Source organism: Mandrillus leucophaeus, unplaced genomic scaffold (genome assembly GCF_000951045.1).
Source record: "Mandrillus leucophaeus isolate KB7577 unplaced genomic scaffold, Mleu.le_1.0 Scaffold501, whole genome shotgun sequence".
In the NCBI taxonomy this organism is placed as follows: Eukaryota; Metazoa; Chordata; class Mammalia; order Primates; family Cercopithecidae; genus Mandrillus; species Mandrillus leucophaeus.
In genome coordinates this window covers 1,243,984-1,259,997 of record NW_012105377.1, presented here as the reverse complement: position 1 = coordinate 1,259,997, position 16,014 = coordinate 1,243,984, and the positions used below count along the sequence as shown (strand labels likewise).

At 38.6% G+C, this 16,014-nt stretch overlaps 1 protein-coding gene across 1 annotated transcript in view; it reads right to left on the bottom strand.

The window, feature by feature from the left end:
• PREP (prolyl endopeptidase) overlaps positions 1-16,014 on the bottom strand; it is a 163,697-nt gene that overhangs the window by 103,646 nt on the left and 44,037 nt on the right. The window contains exon 7 of the mRNA XM_011996081.1: positions 3,435-3,540. Within this exon, the coding sequence (XP_011851471.1) occupies positions 3,435-3,540 (106 nt within the window). The remainder of the gene's footprint in view (positions 1-3,434; positions 3,541-16,014) is intronic.

Below are 16,014 nucleotides of genomic sequence, written 5' to 3'. Positions count from 1 at the left end.
AGACACAGATGATGGCAATGTGACATAAGCCACCTAAGTGAAATTCTTCAGTCCTCAAAAAAGACAATCGAGTGGTGTTTTAAATATACAAATAATTAATTTATACAAAAAAGGTGATAATTCCCCCGGCTTTAAGGGAAAACAGATTAAAATCCTAGCAGAAAGGCTTTAAGATATCAAAAGGGGTACAGATTTTAGTAAAATAAAATTTGAGGTTTCACAACATGGATTGAGTTTTTAGGCACCAGTTGTTCAGGTCTAAGTCATCGAACATTCAAGTTATCTAGTGCATTTAGCATTTTAAGTTAAATGTTAATTATTCTATTTTTAGTGTAAAGAGGATAACAAAATTGGCGAAGCAGGTTAAAAAAAAAAAAAAAGCAAAAAAGATTCTAGGAGTTAGTCATGGTCACCAACTAGGCATACAGACCCCTGAATTTTCAATTACCAACCTGCACGATGAGACATGCTCTCTCACAATCTCCTCTTTTGTGATTATGAATCTGGCTTTGCAGAAACAAGTTAATTTGAAAATCTGTATTTAGAGCAGCTTTTAATCTGAAGATAAAAGACTTTGTTTTTTTGTTTTGGTGTCCTCAATCTAGTTTTCTAAGCTACCTAAAACTAAAGTACAGTGATTCTAAATATTCCTCTTTCAGTAAAGAAACAAAGAAAAAAAGAAGGAATACTTGAGAACCCACTGTATGCCAGAAACCCTGCTAAGTTCTTTTCTTTGCATTTTCATTATTCCTCACAACTCCCTATGAAGTAGATATTATCTCCTTATTTGCAGACATGGAAATATTAAGGGAGAGAGAAAAAAAAACACTTTACCAGGGTAACCAGTTATTTAGTGGCGGAGCTGAGGTTAACATTCAAATCTGATTTGAAAGGCTATGGTTATTATCCCAATATATCCAACCGTAATTAACAGGAACCATTGCTTTTTAATTTAATGATCCCCATCTCAATCTGCTATGTCTCCTCTTTTATAGACAAAATTTACTTAATCTTTTCAATAGTAAAACAATCACACACAATACTTGTTTCTCTGAATAGTCATAATCATCAATGATTCACAATGAAACCAGTGATCAATTAAAAAGCAAACAAACAAGAGTTCTCTAATCCTGTCCTGCACAACTGATTTTTGAACCTAAGAGTGAAAACTGGTATCTACTTGGTGAATAACTGCAACTGTCAAGAACTTTCAGAATCCCAGGACCATCATTCAAAAGAATAACTACTCTGAAGTTTATGTTATCCACAAATATAATGCTAGCAAAGCAATAATCAGAAAAAAGATAACAGGCTCAGTGCTACACCTGGAACCTAGCAGCTACCACTGGAGAAGGCTGATCCAATTCATCAGTATGCAGCTCAACAGCTTCAAATCCACCTATCCTGTGTTATTCTCTTCATATTCTGCTTTCTGGTCCACAGGATATGACATACTTTGCCAAATGCATCAGTGAAGTCCTAACACTGACACATCAGGTTAGTACCACTGGACTTGTTTGTTCCACATGGTTTTCCATGAGCTTACTGTGATGGTCTTTTTGCTGTCAACTTGGCTAGCCTAGTGTCCCTCGTTAATCAATCAAACACGAATACAGGTGTTGCTGTGAAAGTACTTTGTAGATGGGATTAAGGCCCATAATCCACTGACTTTAATGAAGAGAGGTTATCCTGGATAATCTGAGTGGGCCTGACTCAATCAGTTGGAAGGCCTTAAGAGCAGAGCTGAGGCTTCCCTGGAGCTCTGAATGGATCATGGTCACTCAGAGTTTCTTAGATGCTCTCCTTTTTTCTTCTTCATATTCATTCTTGGCTGCACTATCTAGAATTTGGTTTTTGAGAGCCTAGTGCACCTCTGTACTGCCTTCCTTTTGGAATCTCAATCTCGAGTACCCTCTTCTCTAAATGCTAACACTGCAATAATAAAATAACTGGGTTGCGGGGGAAAGATAGGGACTGAGAGGTTGGGGGAAAACAAAGAGGGTTTCCATGAGTTTTGCCAGCACTTGAAAGTTTCATTCAAAATATTATTATCCCTTATTAAAGTGGATATAGCAATAGCAGTCTGGTATATAAATACGTGGACAGAATTTTCTTCTCTGTATTTGGAACATGTGTGCAGGATAACAGCACCATAATGTCTCATGTCACTCATTCATTCAGGCTCAATCTTAAAAGGTTTGCTCAGTTCTATGAAGACCTATGCTTGCAACTCAAGCGAACAATTCCTGGATGGTGGTTTGGCCTGACAGAGAATGCAAACACTGATGTGGCCGATGCTGACTTCTTGACACCAAGATGGAAGTATCTCTTTTTCTTAATAGAAAAAAATACCCAGTTTTATTAAACGGATATATATTTAACTCTAGGAAAAAAGTTGCTGACTTTACCCTGCTATATGTGTGAATGGTGCTCTGTAGTATCTAACATTAGAATGCACATCTTGCTCAGAGAAGTTTAAAAATTATGCAATGCTCAATCAGACAAATATTTTCATATCACAATGTAACATAGATTAGAAACTAATAATGAGGTAAATACATTATTACAGAAATGTACTTAGTATTTTGAAAATCTAGGTCAACCCTCTCTAAAATATTATTTATTTTGCATTAACTAGAAGATAATGTAATTAGCTTAGCGTCTGTCCTTACCGGGATGCCAGTACGTCTGATAGGATTTCTGGGTCTGGGAATTCTCAGCATAGTAAATTGTGCAGCTGAAAAGTTTTTGTGCTTGATGATAGTGCTGGTATGATAGAGATGATGGAAGAGAACAACATTTAAAATGAGCCATCTCCAGAATCTGTAACTGGCTGGTTCTATGCTTATCATGATATGTAAGGCTTTGGCAAGCAAACATAGGCTGTTCTTTTCCTAAGTACTGAGGGCCACTCAACTGACTATGTTAATCTAGCCAATTCCCATTGGTCTAATAACCCTTGCCTGTGACAGTTTGCAACATTATGCCTTTTTTATTTTAAAGACAGGGTCTGGCTATGTTGCCCACGCTGGTCTCCAACTCCTGACCCCAAGCTGACTTCCTGCCTCAGCCTCCTGAGTCCCTAGGATTGCAAGTATGATGCCACTATGCCCGGCTGCACCATTAAATCTAAATAGTTACAGACCAAAAGGGTCAGCTTCTCCTTCACACTCTTCATGTGCAATACTCGTGGGATATTTTCACACTACGTGCAGAAAGTACAGCTAATCTCAATCTACAGAGAAAATGCTAAAGGCAACAGTTTCATTCCATTTTCCCTCATTTTAGGGAATAGTACTAGAAGAAAAAAAATCAGATGAACTGACAAGATGTGGTAGAATGGAAGGTCTTGGGAAATCAATTAATAGACCAAAATAATACTTTTTAAATGAAGTTTCTGGGAATAATTATCTGTGTCTGATAAAATAACTCACCAGTGATGCCATTGGATTCCTGCTGTAGGTCACAGTACCACAGTCGGTTTACTGGATCACATCCCTCCCTTATTGATAACAAGACATAGCGGCCATCATCAGATAACTAAAAAAGAAAAAAAAAAAAAGGGCAGGGGGCTAATTAGAATATATTTGTGTGAGAACATTATTGAATATTAAGTTAAAAAGTTAAGGTTAATTTCCAAAGGCAGTGTCTCTGCCCCAAACTCACGATCTGGTAAGTTATCTGAATAAAAAAATGAACATCAATTTTATCTTATTTCACCCATAATCATAGTTTAACAAAACACAGTGAATTATTTTAGTTGAAAATATCAGCAGAGGTAACTGAAAGTCGTAACTTCAATGTAATTTTTATTTTAATTTCTAGTCTATTCTTTAAACTGAAAATATGTAAAATCCATCATTTTGAATATAATATCCTTGACTTTAAAGTTTTCTCATGGGTTGCATAATTTAAAGTTCGTTGTTCTCAGTAAGAATTAGCAAAATGGGTCCAGATGCGGTGGTTCACGCTTGTAATCCCAGCACTTTGGGAGGCCGAGTGGGGGTGGATCACCTGAGGTCAGGAGTTCAAGATCAGCCTGGCCAACGTGGTGAAACCCTGTCTCTACTAAAAATATAAAAATTAGCCACGTGTGGTGGTGGGCGCCTGTAATCCCAGCTACTTGGGAGACTGAGGCAGAAGAATTGTTTGAACCCAGGAGACAGAGGTTGCAGTGAGCTGACACAGTGCCACTGCACTCCAGCCTGGGTGACAGAGTGAGATTTCATCTCCAAAAAAATAAAAAAAAGAAAGAAAGAAAAGAAAAGAAAAGAAAAGAAAAGAATTAGCAAAATGGGTATAGATGCAAGAAATTCACTATGGTCCACACTGGTCACACCACTGACAAGTTTCTACTGAATAACTGCTTATGCATATTTTTAGTCCCTTCTACCACAAGATCTCAGAAATGAAAGGCCTATGCTCAGAGACTTTCCTTGTTAGTATAAACAGCAAAAAGAATCCTAATAATCTAATACAAACAATATATTATTGTTTGAGTTGACAAAATTGATACGTGGTATCAAACTACACATATTCTTTTGCAACTAATTTTTTTCATTCAATGTAAGTTTTATCATTAGTCCATGTTGGTATGTGCAAATCTAGTTCATTCATTTTAACTGCTGTACAGTATTACAATCTAGAAATATACCACCATTAGTTGATCCATCATCCTATCCATAAACATCTATATTATTTGTTTTCTTACTATTACAAATAATTGTTTAGAAAATTTCTGGAACATATTTGTGACCTAAAATGCTTCCCAGTATATATAACTTTTATTGCTCAGTGGTAGGACATACACATATTCAACTTTATGAGATGTTGCCAAATTATTCTCCAAAGTGGTGGTACCAACTTACAATCTTACTTAGCAGTACTGTATGAGAGTTCCTGTTTTTCCATATCCTTATTATAAGAGTTAATTTTATATGTCAACCTGATTAGGCCACAGTGCCAAGATATTTGGATGTTAGTTTAGATGTTTCTGTGAAGTTTTTTTTTGTTTGTCTTTTGTTTTTTTTTTTTTAAGATAAGATTACATTTAAGTGAGCAGATTTAGAGTAAAGCAGATCACCTTCCATAATGTGGGTGGGACTCATCCAATCAGTTCATGGCCTTGACAGAACACTGACCTCTGCTGAACAGGAGGGATTCAGCCAGCCAACAGCCTTTGGACTCAACTATAACTCTTCCTTGAGTCTCCAGTCTGTGGGCTTACCCTGCAGGGTTAGGACTTGCCAAGACTCCACAATCACATGAGCCAATTCCTTAAACAAATCCTCTCTATGTATATATATACACATACACACACATCCTGTTAGCTCTTTTTCTCTGGTAAACCCTGACTAATAGCTCTTATTCTTTCATTTGCTCCTTCAATAAACATTTGCTAAGCAGCTATTTTGTGCAAGACATTTTTCTAGGTGTTAAAGATACATCGATAAACAAATCAGGAAAAAAAGTTACATCTATTAAGAGAGAGGAACACATAAATATGGAATTATGTAGTATATTATGATAAATGCCATGGAAAACATGAACAGGTCTGAGTAAGGGAGACAGGATATGGTGGGCGGGTTGTAGTTTTTTTTTTTTTTGCGATGGAGTTTCACTCTTGTTGCCCAGGCTGGAGTGCAGTGGCATTCCAACCTGCAATCTCTGCCTCCTGGGTTCCCTCGATTCTCCTGCCTCAGCCTCCTGAGTAGCTGGGATTACAGACGACCACCACCATGCCCAGCTAATTTTTGTATTTTTAGTAGAGGTGGAGTTTCACCAAGTTGGTCAGTCTGGTCTTGAACTTCTGACCTCAGGTGATCCACCCACCTTGGCCTCCCAAAGTGCTAGGATTATAGGCGTGAGCCACTGCGCCCAGCTGAGACTATAGTTTTAAATATGGCAATCAAGGTAAACCCCATTAAGAAGGCATCTTTCCACTGTTTTCTGACTTGCACTGTTTCCACTGGAAAGTTGGTGTCATTTCTTATCTTTCTTTCCCTATATGTAATGTGTGTTTTCTCCTCTGGCTGCTTTTAGTATTTTGTTATCTTCGGCTTTCTGAATATTGATTATTCTGTAATGGGCTTTGATGTAGTAACCTGCTTGAGATTAATTGAGCTTCTTGAATCTGTGGATTTCTGTATTTTATCAAATTTGTAACATTTTTGGCCATTTGTTCCTCATGTATATATTTTTTGTCTCCTCACCCCTATTTTAGAACTTCAAATATATACTGTTACATAACTTGGTAGTATTCCACAGGTCAATGAAACTGTGTTCATTTTTGTTTTAGTTTCTCTTTGTGGTTTAGTTTCGACTGTCCTGTCTTCAACTTTTGCATTTTCTTTTATAGCATCTAAACTGCTATAAACAGATACTTTTTCATTTCAGAGTTTCATTTTTTATTTCTAGAAGAGTATGTGGTTCATTTTTATATTTTCTATTTCTTTGTTCATTATAGTAACACTTAATAAAGATTTCTAAAAAGTATTTTTTTACGATAGCTTTTTATAAGTCCTTATATGTTAATTCTACTCTGTTATTTCTGGATCTGTTTCTATTGACTGTTTTTCCTCTTGGCTATAAGTCACATTTTTTTTTTTTGCTTCTTCTTTAATAACTTTATTTATTTATTTTTTAACTGGATTCTGGACTTTTGAATGTTGTCTGGATTTATTTTCTGGTCTGTCTGTCTGTAAAACATTTTGTGGCAGTTAATTTGTTGCCAGATCAGCTTGATCCATTCTAGACTTGTTTTCAAAGGTTTGCTGGGTAAGGTATATAGCCCTACTGCTAAGGCATGGCCTCTCTGAGGTCTAACTGAATACCCTGGGTGTTCACAAAGTCTTTCCCCTCTGACTTGTCAGAATGTGAACGTCTCCCAGCTGTTTTAAACCTTTGGGAGTTGTCAGCTTACAGCCCCCTAGTAGTTCTTAGCTTGAATCATAAAGTCTTAGTCAGTCAGCGTACACGCTGCTTAACAGCAGAAAACATGAGGGGATTCCAAGGCAGATATCTGAAACTCTTAGTGGGCAGTTTCCTCCTTTTGTTACTCTGCCCTGCAAATTCCAGTGTCTTCAGTCTCTGATTTCCAATCTTTGGATCCTTAGCTCAGTGAGACTACAATATTCTGAGCTCCTCCTCCTTGTGCCAGAGGCCAAAAAATACCTCCAGGCAGAAAGCCGGGGCAACTGTAGGACTTAACCTCTTTCCTGGATCAGTCTGGGGTGGCCTATTGATCAATATCTGAAAACAGTTGCTTTGTCTATTTTGCATAGTTTCCTAGCTGTGTACAGCAAGAGGACTAGCCCAGTACCAGTTATACCACCATGTCCAGAAGCAAAAATCTATCATTATGTCTTAAACAAGTCTCTTGCAAATGAATACAATTTGAATACATCTAGTCTTTAAAATCCAATCTAAAAATCTGTATTCCATATCCATTAATTTTTATTGCTGAGGTACTGGCTTCCACATTTTAAATTTTGAACCTTTTATTTATCTTGCTTTCCCCAGTGTCTTTCCTCTTTGTATTATATTTTTCCTTCTTTGATTTGGGAATTACACATTCTATTATCCTTAAACTTTTAATATACATGGCTAACTGTTCAGAATTTTGGTTCCACCTTATTTTTAAGCCATCCTATATTAAGATTATCCACAACTTCACAATTACAATCTTATTAATATAATTGAAAGTAGCATCATTAATACTACTTCAAACTTTTGTTCTCTTGTTCTTTAAATAAAGACAGACTACAGCATAGTGTTTAAAGTCACTTTACATCAATCATAAATGATGGCTAATTCAGTTGTAGTGCTTCAGTCATCAGAAAGATAGAGCAGTAAAATTCACTGCAAGAACCATACCAAAACTTCAATGACAGCTGTCTCAAGCACATCTAATGAGTTTTTCTCAGCATTTCTGGCTGTGCTAAATAGCTGTAGCAGTTTATACTTAATCTAAAGCAGGAAGTCCCAAGGTACATTGCTGTTATAACTCCAATTAAGTCAGTCCTCTTCATTATAATTCTCTTCATCACAATCTGGAGTTGTTCCACAGCCACTAAAATTTGCTAAACTGAAAACAACGTTGAATTTTCAAATGCTCAAAGTCTCAAGCCTCAAAATCATTTGTAAGTCACTGTTGCCCCAAAATGTACAGACTAAAAATATACCTTCTTCCCCTTAAATTTAAACAACACACACTTAATGACAGCCCCACACTCAGATTATTTCAAGGCAATTTAAAAGATGAATTTTGGAAATCATTGGGAGGGGAAGACATAAATCCTGTTGATGTGGAGGGCATGTGACTATCAACAGAATAAAGTTATTTTCCTAAAAGCCAGATTTAAAACAAGAAAAGCAGAAAAGAAGGCAAGCCAAGAGCCCATCAGGCCTTCATGGAACAGTTTGAATTCTGGTTCAACAATACTGGTTTTTTTTTTTTTCTTTAAGCGATATGATACCCCAGCTAGAATAATTGTGCTCTCCAGAAGCAATTAATCTGATTTGCAAACACTGATTTTTTCTTTTGCAAAAACTGTAATAATATTAGCCTGACCAATTATGAAATAATTCCTAAATTTACAAATTCCTAAATTTGTGCTTTCATGGCTTCCTTCTATTTTAAATCTATATTATTTTAAGCAAATTTTCCTTAAGTAAAAATGACTTACCTTCATAAAAATCTACCATTTATGTAAATAAAACATTAGCAAAAACAAAATTAAAAGAATTACTACAAATGAAACATTTACATTACCAATATTAAATCTATTACTTGCATTCCTAACAATAACAATAAACATCAAGGCTAAAACTCTTTACCATTTTTATTAGTCAATTTTTAATATGTAGGTTACTTTGACAGTCTACTTCTGCAAAGTCATCTGTTTAATTATATTTAGAGTACTGGTTCAATATAATTAGAAAATGTTAAAAGAGAAGAAAGTACTAACATTTGCATTGATAAATGTATTTGGAAAGAGGAAAAAATCTAGATGTAGAGAGAGCATGGTATTCTACAGATGGGCTAAATAACATTTGGTCATTCACTGGTACTACACCTTTCATTTTCCATAAGCAGACAGAAACCTGGGAGGTTATAAAAAAAACAAAGCCAAAAGCCACAACCCCACGCTCCTTCTCTGGTGGCTGGCAGAAAGGCATGTCTCCTGAAGGTGGGAGGAGCACTCATCTCCAGGCTTCAGGGAGTAATTCACTCTTCTCCTTTGCCTTGGCTACTGTTTCTTGGCAAAGTTTCCTCAAATTTAACTTCTCTTTCCACCAGAGTAGAATCAAGGTCCTCAATGAAAGGGGAAAGTCACTCAGCTTGCTTTGGTTAAGGGTACTTGGATATGCCACTCGTCATTGTAAAATGGATCTTCTGGGTGGTCCAGCCCAGTTCTCCAAAAGAGCCAACTACCACAGCCTCAAGGGCAAAAGCCTTTTCATAAAAGTGTATTCCTGTGCCCAGGGTGGATGAGGTTGGACACAGCTACTATCACCAGAAGTGGCTGATCTTAATAGGAAAATCTCGGTCAACTTCCCATCCCCAGCCAACTTCTCATCTTCCATACCAAAGACACAATTTAACACGTGCCATTAACCACTGCAGTTCACTATTCAGGGCAGCCACAGCTGGGGTGTGTATTCCACCACCATTTATCCAGGGTCTACCAAGTGCTGGCTGCTGAACCAGGCTCAGGCACACACAGATCAATAGGCTAGAACCTTCAAGAACTCATGCTCAGGTGGGAGAGACAGATACACTGAAGGATACAGACATACACAGAAAGAGCCATGTTGTAGAACATTAACAGCAAGAAGTACAATGTATGATGGGAATGGGTGACGGGGCATCTACAGGGTGGTGAGCTGGACGGAAAAAATGAATTCTGAGAAGGCTTTGAGAAAGTGATGACCCCTAAGTGATTATTAAAGAAGTAGAATTCCCCTAGTTTCTTGAAATTGTCCATGCTTAAAATTCAAAGGCTACCCTGGTTTATGTTATCTGGTACAGAGAGCTATGTCTAACATATACTCAAGTACATACATTCGTTCTCAAGTGTGTATCTCACTGACAGACATCAGCATGCGTAGTGGGTGCTGTGCTGGGCTGCCCTCTAGGGCTGAAGCCCTCATTTCCCAGCTGATGGGTGTTGGGAGCAGACAGCTCTCAGATGAGAATCTCTCCAGGCCTCATCCTCAAGTTGAAGATGCACCTCTTCCAAGATCATACATTCTTTTGGGTTCATCCACATATGACAACCGGTTAATGTAGGTTTATAAAGGCCTGGACCCCTCTCCCTCCTGTTAGGACAATGCTGAAGGGCTCACCTAGCTTGAGGGTTCCTGCAGGATTGCCTGACTCCTCTGTGATGATTGCATCACAGTTCAAGTCCTCCCTCTGCTGCCTTCGTTCGTCACACAGGCAGAGATTTTGAAAGCTCTCCCAGCAAACTTCCAGCACACAAATTTCTATCTCAGAGTCTGCTTCCCAGGGAAGCTGATCTGTGACAACATGTAAGGCATCGCTAATATCCTGTAAATATGCAGTGTGTACAACACAGCCCACAGCTACTCTTCTTCCACTCAGTGTCCTTGCCAGGCTCAACAAACAGTTCAGTTCTCCCTGCCTGAAGTCTGAATCAACTAGAAACAGAACAAGAGTCAACAGATGGAGAACCGAGATCTCAACTTTACAGCTGAATAAGTACACACTTAAGAATGTGGCTTAGTGCTGTGAGTCAGTTAATCTGTGAACTCCCAACCTCTCTCATGTCTAGTCATTGAGAAACCAAGATTCAGTGAAATTTCTCGGCAGGAAGGTCAGAAGAATGGGGAAAGAAGTGCTCCCCTTTCATCTTGGTGGTTTCTTACCCTGGCATATTTTATGCTAGCCTGAGGAAAACTGTAAGTTTTGGCTTCTACTTTTGAAGAGGGAACCCAATAACAGCTATCCTACTAATTTACATTTATCAAAAGGTAGGACATAAAGTATGGGGGTATTGCATTTTATAGTTTCATTAAAGAAGACACATTAATTCATTAACAATTCTACTTGTGTATACTGTGGTACTAGGCTACACCAAGCAAGTCAAAGAAAACTCTCACTAGACATAGTTCAAATTGTTAGAGTATATATTTTATACTTTACTCCATTAGGTTCACATGTACTTGTCTGATAAACGCATAATTTGGACAACTTAGCATATTCAGGAAAATAACTCCTACAAAAATCACAGAATTTAGAAAGATAAGTAGCAACCAGAGTATTTTTAAGGGAATCTAGTCCCAAATAAATGTTTTTACAAAATGTCTTCAGTTAATGCCTTACCTAGGTGTGATGTGATTCACTCAGACCAGAGTCTTGATCAAGCTATTCCATTTCACAAGGTCATCGGCTCTACCATTGGGTCATCTGAAGGCTTTGCACACACACATACATATATACACATTTGTACACACCATATATATATAAGTCTTCAGGATAAGTATGAAATAGATACTAATATCTCAATATGGCAGTTTCTCTGGAAAATGGGTATATATTTTAAACAATAAACCTGTTATTAATATTAAAATGAATCTGGCTATTTTCAGTCTCAACACCATACAACACAAAGAATACCTGAGCTTTCCAAATGACCAAAATAAACAAGCCTTTCTTCATATTGAGACAATTAACAGAAAAGCATTTGTTTTAAATTCCCAACAATTTAACTATGTATGAAGTAATTTGTCCTTAAAAACAACAGAACACAAAACCTAATATTTAAATATATATATATAGAATATGTGGACTTACATCAAACATATTTTCAAAGAAAAACTCAAAAGTCATTTTATGCTAGAGCAACTACACTCCAGTTGTGTGGTGTTGTATTAATAAGGAAATTTTCATGACCATGAAATTTCTTTAGTATATTTAATTTTTTTCTCTTAGAACCTAACAAAAAAAAGGCGAAGAAAGTTTTTCCATTATTTGAATCTACATGCACTTTCAAACTGAGGAAGGTATTTTCTTTTATATGTCATAATAAAAGAATTAGTTGCATGTAAAAAAAGTATTCTAAAAAGCAGTGACACTTGAAATTGTCCTGGAAATGAACAAAAGGAGTGAAAATGGATCTTAATAGCTTTGAGAGTTAATCATGCTATTCTCAGAGCAGGAGACTTTATCAAATTTATTTTATATAAATCTTTTGAATTCCTTTCACAGTAGTTGTGAATCATAGCAACATCCCTTTAACATTATTTTTCTAACACTTAGGAAAACTTTTAAAACTAACCACCTACAATGATGACTTTTCATATATGAAACTCATTTATGGATTTGTAATAAAAATAAGAGGCAATGCCAGTGACAGACATAGAGGGGAGGCATAAGCACAGGTGAGTATGCATTAATAATTTTAACAAATAAAGTTACCCAGTTTTCCCAGTACAGTGTGGTTCTACAACAATAGAAGACAAAAAGAAATCAATCTAAACACTATATGATGTGTTGCTTGGTATGCCAGAAACAGATAAAACAGAAAATTCTAAGAAAACAAAACACATACAAAATAAATAATGATATTTTGACATGATATAGGCACTACTGTTTCTAAGTTGTTTGGCTGATAGATTTGGTTATTCAACAATCTACTGTTTGGGTCAGGTGTGGTGGCTCACGCCTGTAATCCTAGCACTTTGGGAGGCCGAGACAGCCGAATCATTTGAGGTGAGGAGTTCAAGACCAGTCTGGCCTACATGGTGAAACCCCGTCTCTACTAAAAATACAAAAATCAGCTGGGCGTGGTGGCGCATGCCTGTAATCCCAACTACTCGGGAGGCTGAGGCACGAGAATCGCTTGAACCCAGGTGGTGGAGGTTGCAGGGTGCCAAGATCATACCACTGCACTCCAGCCTGGGCAACACAGTGAGACTCCATCTCGCAAAAAAAAAGTACCTACAGTTTGTCTTATTTTCTCCCTTGCTGAGCAAAACAAGTGTTCTGTAAGAAAAGTGACTTATCAACAAATCCAACATGTCTACTAAAAATGACGCTCTCCTGCAGGATTGTTTTATGTATAAACGGTAGCACAGCCTTCTTGCTTTACTCACATCCAGGTCTCTAGCTTGGCTTTCTGACTTTTCTGCCTTCTCAACCATGCTGCTGAGATTTTCCCGTGTGCTAATCAGCACAGTAAATATTATCATGTAAGGCAGTGCTAAGGAAAGGAAGCAGTGGTGGACACAAGGCAAGCGCTAAGTACTTGGGGAATAAATATGCACTGTGCCAACTGGGAGGAGGGCTGCTGAGCAGTTACTGGTCCAAGTCAAAAACAGCCAACCAGCAAGGGGCAGAGGAGGCCGAGATCCCCCACCAGGAACACCAGTGGAGTTTTCTATGTCTGTTCTGGAAGGTGAGACCCTGCTGATCTTCACGTGCATGAACTTCCGCAGGGGACGCAGGAAGAGTAAGGAAATTAACATTCACTGCATACCTACTATAAGTCAAGCATCAGGCAACACACTTTATATGTTAATATATGTGTAATATATATGTTTTAATTACTAGGGATCACAGGTGAACATATAAAAATGGCTTATGGAGATATGTGACAGATATTAAGATTCAGGATTACTTTTGAAAAAAAAAAAACTTTTCAAGAATTAGGTATAACAGAATTAGGTTCTCAATATAGGATTTAGCGAGATAATCACAAAGAAGCTGGGCATTTTCTCCTTAATCCTTTCTAAAGGGATGATGCATTTTCACAATCTTCATTCTAGAGCACCCTCTGCTGGGAACACTGCCACAAAATGTTTGATTTCTTTAGGATTTTTTTCTCTCCAAATGCTAACAATTCACTTTAAAACAGAGCTTTGTGGGTTTTTTTTTTTTCTTGTCCAACAGAACCTGAAAATTTCTACCCTGCCATGAAACTGTCCTTCAAGTAAAGCCTCACAGTCTATATTAAATAACTGGCATCTCTGTCGATCAAAGCCCAATGTCAGCTGTTTCATGTTACACCCCAGGGGTACAAGGGAGCTCTTGTTCCTGAGCCTAGCATTTTGGACATGTGCAGGAGGGACTGAGTGTAGGAGGCTTCCCTAGGTCCTTGGCTGTAAGTGAGGAGGGCAGTGAACACAGCTTGTACTTCCAGAACAGAGTAACCCAGGGATATGCCTTCCCCTGGAGCAAGAGGTACCCAGGAAGCTACTAGGAAGACAGCTGGCCTCGAGTCATCTTGAAAGGTCCCTGATGAAAAAGGGTAGAGGAAGGAAAGGCAGAGAAGTCTGAATCTCGAGGGAATGCTTCTAGGATCAAAAGCTTTGAGGGCAGGCAGGTGGTGCAAAAGGGCAGCCAGAGAGTTTATAACCCACATCAGGGAACAGCAAAGTACAGAGGTTCCTAAAATCGAGGGGCTCTCTCTAAAAAGGGATGGCATAAGGAGAGCTGGAATCTGGACACACATCCTCACTGCAAGCAGCCAAGAGAGGCCAACAAACAATGACCAACAAACAATTCCCAATAAGCAAAACTCCCATTTCTCTTGTCTTACTCCTCCTCCCTGCGTGGCTACTGGGAAAACTAACAGGATGAATATGCAAGGAGAGGGGCTTGGCAGACTTGAGCTGGGTAGAAGGTGAAAGCATGTAAATTGGAGAGAGCAATATTTTGTTTTGGACTGCAATGAACCTTTAATAGCAGGTCCAATACCCATAAGTGTCCAGGAAACAAGGAGTTCTGCCGGGTTGAAGGCAGTCATCCCGGGAAGACATGCTGTCACAGCATGACGGAGGGCAACAGTGGGGAAACTAAAGCTGCTTCCTGATTGGAACTTCCTGAGATCTGCCTGATCAAGGCAAGACAGACCTGTCCATGCAGGAAGGCAGAGGAGGTATCTGTGAAGAAGGAAGATGAGTCACGAGGAGATAGCATCTAGGATATAAAGAGAAGTTCTCAGTGAACTCGGACTGCGGCAGTCGAAGGGGAGGTGGACGGCAGCAAGCCAGAGAAATCCGCACACGTCCATAAGCACATCCAGTCTCTGCCCACAGGGTTCCTCCACCCACACCCACAAAGCCTGCATCCTGCCCTGTGTCCTGCTTCTCTCACACCCAGCAGCTAAGTTCTCTCCCAGGAGGCTAAGGGATGCTGTGATAAATCCTCTGTCCAGTTTCAGAGCTGAAAAAGCCCTGGAGGAAACAAAGGAAATGACCTTGAACAGATTAATTTGCCCAAGGCCACAGACAGAACTAGAATAAAAATTTCTGTTCCAGTACACTCCTCTCACTCTAACACTGGCTCTCTCATCATAGACACTGTAAAATGCATTATCTAAATACTAGGTTCTATGACTGTACTAAAAGCAAGTACTTTTATAATAAAAGCAACAATTGCAGCACATGCCTTTGGTACATGGTTATAAAGAGGACTACAGCTGAGCATGGTGGCTCATGCCTGTAATTCCAGCACTTTGGGAGACAAAGATGGGCGGATCACTTGAGGTCAGGAGTTTGAGACCACCCTGGCCAACATGGTAAAATCCTGTCTCTACTAAAAATACAAAATTTAGCCAGGAATGGTGGCACAAGCCTGTAATCCCAGCTACTCGGGAGGCTGAGGAGAGAGAATTGCTTGAACTTGGGAAGCAGAGGTTGTAGTGAGCTGAAATCATGCCACTGCACTCCGGCCTGGGTGACAGAGTGAGATTCCGTTTATTGCTTTTCTTTAAGATGCAAATCACTAAATAAAGGCTGTTAAGAAACTGCTTCATTTTCAGTGAATAGCCTGAGTGCTAATGTGTCCACCAGTCATGGGTGCTTCTGGTCCAGCTAGTTCTGCAGTACACCCGCTTTTTGGACTCCCCTGGCTTTATCACACTTCTTGAAGGACATAAGAAATTTCCACCTCAAGATTTTTTTCATGATCTAGATTTTTCTGAGTGAAGACTTGGAACTGGACCATCAATTCAGGTTGGACCTGAGGCTTCTGAGGTGTCACAC